Source organism: Chenopodium album, chromosome 20, assembly GCF_948465745.1.
Source record: "Chenopodium album chromosome 20, dcCheAlbu1.1, whole genome shotgun sequence".
Taxonomy (NCBI): Eukaryota; Viridiplantae; Streptophyta; class Magnoliopsida; order Caryophyllales; family Amaranthaceae; genus Chenopodium; species Chenopodium album.
In genome coordinates, this window is record NC_137853.1 from 36928001 (window position 1) to 36934836 (window position 6836).

The 6836-nt window shown below is 35.2% G+C and overlaps 1 protein-coding gene across 1 annotated transcript; it reads left to right on the plus strand.

Annotated features, from left to right (window-relative positions):
- The first annotated feature begins 1493 nt into the window (after window positions 1–1493).
- On the plus strand, window positions 1494–6337 carry LOC145599515 (protease Do-like 9). Its single transcript, XM_081655884.1, has 9 exons — window positions 1494–1788; window positions 2407–2606; window positions 2697–2877; window positions 3030–3221; window positions 4606–4838; window positions 5021–5116; window positions 5407–5457; window positions 5653–5757; window positions 5882–6337. Exons 1-9 carry the CDS (start codon window positions 1494–1496, stop codon window positions 5978–5980), a joined length of 1452 nt encoding a protein of 483 aa, XP_081512010.1. The 3' UTR covers window positions 5981–6337.
- Window positions 6338–6836: the final 499 nt, after the last annotated feature.

A 6836-nucleotide genomic window follows, 5' to 3' on the forward strand; every position in this document is an offset into this window, starting at 1 on the left:
ATCATCAGATATTTACATAAAACCATTAACATCAAATGATAATTTATATTTATTAAATATCAAAATATAATTTTTAGTTTTTTAAATAATATAAATCATAATATCTAAAGATAATTTTTAGTTTTGTAACAAATATAAATGATAAAATTTAGTGTTCTTAAATAATTAAAATCCTAATAAATTATTATTCGTCATTTTTACCTACGTGGCAAAAATTTAAAATTTCATTCGTCACTTTTGTGTTAGGTGGCGAGTGATTTTTTTAATTCTAAAATAAAATAGAATTCTAATTTTTAATTGGTCGAAAATATACCTTTTCTTATGTGGCGCTCCCAATGCTCTCCAAAAATGCCTACTTTATTTATATATATTAGATTTTTTTTGTAATAAACGTATATAATTTATAATATGTCTTTCATTCCTTAAAAAAATTGTCCACATCCACATGTCACAAATTACTTATATGTTAAGAATATTATTTTTAATTTTTTTGCTTAACTTATTAGTTGTCAATAATAAGTAAAATAAAAATAAAATAAAAAGATAAAGGACACACCAGGAAATGACACGTGTCTTGAGTTTATCACCATTTATCACAAATAATAAGAAACAGAAATAGTATTTCGGTTTAGTTACCCGAATTTTCGTTTCATAATTTTTTTGGATTCGGATTTGGATCCGGATTCGAGAACGGTTTTGGTTTCTTGAATTTTATTTTCCAACCCTATCCACCACTCCACATTGGGTCCATTGGGGTTAATTTTTAAAATTACCCGGGAAGTTTTTCTGGGGAAGTTTCTGAATTCCTGAATTCCCTTTTAGCTGGCTATGCACGAAGTCTGCTTGAACTAGAATTGGAAGTGACGCCATTGTTGTTCAACCTCAGCAAAAACGAAGCTTTTCTACTCTTATCTCATTTCCAGAAACATGGTATTTCTTCCTAATTTTTAATACAATTCTGCTGCAACTGTCATGTATATATTGTCATACTGCAATTTGATTCCAAAATGCTAGATTTGTTTTTTCCACTTTCGGTAATATTTCTTTTTTAAAACCCTAATTAGTTTGATTGAGTAGTTTTAATTATAGTTTGGGTTTCTTGGTTTTTCTTAAGAAGTCATTTAATACTCCATTAATATTAAAATTCAAGTCAAGGTGAAGAATAGGAAAGAGTCGGTTAGGTGGGTTAAACACGTTTCATGTTCATATTTTTTGGTTTCATATGTGATGTACTGATGTTCAATTGTTCATACATTTTTATGTATATGAAAAGACTAAGACTTATTATATTGATCCAATTTCACCCACCCACTGCAAAAATTTCAGTATTTAACTAGTCAGAAATGGGTGGCTACTATCACAAACCAAAGCAAACTCTTAGAAATACTAGACGCCTTAAGCCAATTATACCGGAACTTTTTATTTGACCCTGGTAACGTTAATTTCTGATGCCGAGCCTGTACGAAAACAGTTTGGACAAGACCCCATTCTCTATGGAGATGAATGGCAATGGTGGCCACAATCCGATGGCAGTTTCATCGCGTGTTGTGTCATTGATGGACGCTGTGGTGAAGGTCTTTTGTGTTAGTTCAAAGCCAAATTATTCTCTTCCGTGGCAGAGGAAGAGGCAGTGTAGTTCTTTAAGTAGTGGATTTGTCATTGCAGGGAGGAGGGTTTTGACAAATGCTCATTCTGTGGCTCACTACACTCAAGTTAAGCTTAAGAAGCGCGGTTCTGATACCAAGTACTTGGCCACCGTACTTGCTGTTGGGACTGAGTGTGATATTGGTATGATGGTTTATCTTTCGATCAATTGGATATTAAAACTGCCTTGACATTACTCTGAAGTCATGATCTTTGTTGGGTTATTTTTCATGTTTTTTTCATGGCTTTGTTAGAAGTGTTATTCTGAATCTATGTGGGCTAAAAGAGTCATGACTAGTGCTAAGATAAACTATAATAATTTAGATGGTTCCTTTTGTATGCATTGATGGCTCTAAATTGTTACACTGTGTTTGGTAGAGAAAGGGGAAGGAAAAGAAGGGGAGGGAGGGGAATGAGTGGGAAGGGACGGGGAGGGGAGGGGAGGGAAGAATGATGAGTTTTCCTTCCAAATCTCTCCATTATTGGAGAAATCAATTTCTTACAATTTAATCCCTCCATTTCTCTCCTCTCCAATTCCCTTCCTTCCTCATTTGCTATCCAAATGAAAGATACTCGACCCCTCCAATTCTTTCCTTCAATCCAACAAAGCATTAATGAGATTGATTTGTGATTGACTTAAATTTCTAGCTGCTATTGAGTAGTGTTGACTATTGTAGCTGATTGCTGTAAGTTTATTTATTTTTTTTTTAAAAAAAAATGTCGATTGTCTCCAATGGGTTAGGGTTGCATGTTGTGTTGCAGCTTTGCTTACTGTCAAGGATGATGAATTTTGGGAAAGTGTTTCACCAGTGGAGTTTGGTGAGTTGCCTTCTCTTCAAGACGCTGTGACTGTTATGGGCTACCCTATTGGAGGAGATACTATATCAGTGACCAGAGGAGTTGTCTCACGCAGGGAGATCCTCTCTTATGCTCATGGGGGGTCTGAGCTACTAGGCTTGCAGGTTATTTCATACAGAATTCTTGTTTTCATGGGGGTTGACTATGTCCTTGATCTCATTTTACTAGTTTCTTTTGCAATGATGCTGTTGCAGGTGGATGCTGCCATAAACTCTGGAAATTCTGGTGGTCCAGCCTTCTGTGACAAAGGCAATTGTGTAGGCATTGCATTTCAGTCAATGAAACAGGAAGATGCCGAAAATATTGGTTATGTTATTCCTACACCTGTCATCGATCACTTTATTCAAGACTATGAGAGGAATAAAGCATATACAGGTATGGTTCAGCACTTCAGCTGACAAGTTTGGCCTTTAAATTTTGCTGCTGTAATTTTTCAAACACACCTGACAGCTGTTGAGTGACTTCATTTTGGTCTATTCTCATGTCTGATTATGTCTTATCTAATGCAAGATATGTATTCTTCTCAGGGTTTCCAATTCTTGTGTTTGAGTGGCAAAAGATGGAGAATCCTGACTTGCGCATATCTATGGGCATGAAACCTGATCAAAAGGGTATACTTGTTACACGAGTTGAAGTTACTGCTCCTGAATCCGGGGTTTTGGAGTCTTCAGATGTTATACTGAGCTTTGATGGGGTTGATATTGGAAATGATGGAACAGGTGACTAAGTTTATAACTTTCTTTCTCTCCTGTTGATCCTTTCTAGGTTCATGTCAGATGTTAGAGCTGTGTGTTGTTGCATATATATAATGTGCTCAGTTGTTCAGCTTGTTTACTTGCTTTTATATGTGTCAAGATGTTTACAATATCCTACTTGAAGTTATTTAAGTATCCATTCACTTGTAGTATTATTTAACACACTCATTTAGGTGATATGAAGAGTCAATGTATATTGATGCTCATTCATTCTTACAGGATTTATTTATTTCTTTGCACTTCGATGCATCCAAGTTGCATGCTAGCTCAATAATTCTATGCTCATGCCTCAAGATGTCCTTATAGTTTTGATGATTGTTGCACTTTATACCTTATTTTATATGATGACTCTTTTGTATTCTTCAATAGTACCTACTGCACTTTTATGAAATTCTATTTTTCCTCTAAGAATAATTGAAGTTTAACATGCCAGTATGCCACATGCCTTGTTATTCAGTATTTTAGATCAAAGAAGACTTTAACCAAACAAATTGTAAAGCAATAGTTGCAATCTGATCATCATTTTTAGATCTGTTTTAAGGAGATACTGAATATGGATGACATTGTTAAGGTGTAATGTATCTTTCTTATATTGTTTACTTCAAATGCAGTTGTTCCGCTCTCTCGAGTAATCTGGGAAAATAGTGTATACAAACCAAATTCAGTGACTTATTTGATACCGTGCCTTGTTTCCCTTGTGCTAGAATATTCTTATTATTGTATGTAAAAGTTTATGTTTTTAACCATATTTTGTGATCAATGCTGGTTTGATTTTGACATGCCTGTTCTGAGTGTTTTTAGAGTTTTTTTTTTTTTTTTTTTTTTTTTTTTTTTAATGTTTGGTGGCCTATTAGTTTTTCACATGTAGGATGCAGCTCCCCTTATTTAATTACTTTCCTATAGTTATGCATTTTCTTTTTCTCATGGTTTTTGAAGTTTGCAGCTAGTTGTTCCCATATAATTTAGGTCTTACTTATCTTATATCACCTTTGATGTTTGATTGGTGTGGATCTTTATAGAGCACAAAGTTTAAGTCTGTTTCTACAATGTCAAAGTCAGAAACAAATATTTCGTAAGCTGAATGTTTTGGTCCTAATTTTGACTACGATTCCTACTTCTGTAATCTGCTGCTAACATTTTAAAAATTCTATCTTAACCTGCAAAAACTAGTTTGCTAAAAGAACTGAATCCAAATCATGTGTTAAAAACATTGCTTGGATAGGTTGAACCGATTATTATCTTGTTTATAACATCAAATTTTGACTTTACTTGAAAGTTTACAATTATTATAGTGAATGGTTTACCCAACATTGCATCCGCAATTAACCCTATGTCTATCCTTTTGCAGTTCCTTTCAGGCATGGAGAGCGTATAGGTTTTAGTTACCTTTATTCCCAGAAGTATACAGGAGATAATGCCATGATTAAAATACTTCGGCATTCAGTGATGCACGAATTTAACATCAAACTTGATACTCACAAGAAGCTCATTCCAGTGTCTATTGAGGATGGACCTCCATCATATTTCATACTCGCCGGATTTGTTTTTACTGTCGTCTCGGTCCCATATCTTCAATCAGAGGTCTAATTCTGTTCCCCCCCCCCCCCCCCCCCCCCCCCCCGTCTCTCTCCCTCTCTCTCTCCATGTCAGTTTCATTATTTTTTCCCCCTCTACTTCCTCATTGTCTGAAGAGACTGCATTCGATGTAAATCTTTTAACTGTACTCGGATTTTAAATATTTTTGCTGTATGAACTAATAGCAGTATTCTACTCCGACTGCTGTTCCCGTCGAGCTTCTGTACAAACTTCACTATACAATGGCACATTCAAAAGATGAAGAGCTTCTTGTTATATCTCAGGTTTAGTATCCTCTTCCTGGACACCATCTTCTTTACATATAGATGATTTATTTTATGTTTACTGAAATAGAAGATACTATGTGAGTATGTATGGCGTTTAAGTTGAAATCAAAGGATTTGCTAGTGAGACAACCTAGAAAAATGCGCATTTGAGGAAGCAATGATTTGCAGCCATTTTCAACTTCTCACTTGTCATCTCACATCACTTGCTTAAGTTTTTATTCTTGACGAACTGTGTCAAGTTGTGGATTGCATATGTATACCTTATCTTTTATTCTCCTTTTATATAGGTTCTTGTGGCTGACATCAACATCGGATATGAAGATCTTGCTAATGTCCAGGTATGTATTAGCATTCCATTATAGCTTACTAAAAAGCACCTTATGTTTCTGGGGGGGTCTATGTAATTGTTCAAGTGAAGTTCCTCGCTCTACCACATTTTTTCAGCTGTGAGCTTGTGAGCCTGTGCCAGTTTCATTCCTCCCTGAAAGGTGGGTGATTTATGCAACTTTATGATTTTGCTGCTTTCTTGTTAGGTTCTTGCTGTCAATGGTAAACCTGTGAAGAACTTAAAAAGCTTAGTAAGTATGGTGGAGTCCTGCAACGATGAATTTTTGAAGTTCGATCTGGAGTTCAATAAGGTCTCTTTTTCGCTCTCTCTAGCATTACTTGTGTGATTATAGATATAAGCATGAACCCATTTGGGAGAGTGGCCTCACATCTGAAAGCAATTAGCAAATTGATTATTGTGTTTTTTTATGGCAGGTAGTCGTTCTTCGGACAGAGACTGCTAAAGCTGCTACTGCAGCTATTCTGGCGACACACGGCATTCCTTCTGCAATGTCTGATGATCTTAAAACATAAACTGAAGTCTGAAGCTCGCTTTTCATACATAGGTGTTATACAGTTGTTACTCTTTTACCTGTTTATCGTGAACAAATTTACACCCTATCAAATACCTAGTACACAGCAGTCTGCGAGAGTGCCTCTATCATGAGTCATCACTCATCAAAATTGTATGTTCCATTGTTACTACTGTAGTACTGTTTGATGTGCAGCCAAATTAGTTATGGGGTAGTAATCAAATACTTTGTATGTATTTTATTTTATATATTTATTGTAATTTAGTTAACTATTTCAGCTTTTTTGAGACTTAAAAGGGGTGAATTAATTAACCTGTTCCTGAACCAGTTTACACCCTCTTACATGTATTGATTTCACTCCGAGTTTACAATATATACATATACATTTCTTATAGTTTGTATGCAATCTATCTTGAATTTGTGGTAAGATTCCTACTTTCCAATGCAAAATGTTGTAAGATCAAGTATCAACATTTTCTTTTAATATCATTTGTGTTGAAAGGAAAAATGCAATGTTTTGGAGCATTGAGGCAAGGCCCCAACAGGAAGAAGAAAAAACAGAACAGAAAATGGAACTAAAACAAAGAGCCATTTTAGAGATGTCTTCGTCATATAAGATAAGAACAAGTTCCAATGGTGGCACTTAGATTAATCATCTCTTCAATTTGATTCTCACCCTTGTTAGCCAACCCATTTGTAGTATGATTTCCTTGTAGAGACGATAAAGTTCCACTTCTCGATCAATCCTGACTGATGTGAGTACATTCGCCTCCATATTGTTCCGAGCTTCAAGAGCTATCATTGTGGCTTGATTATCAGCTGTATTGTAAGCTTTTTTACTTTCATCCGGCTTGCTA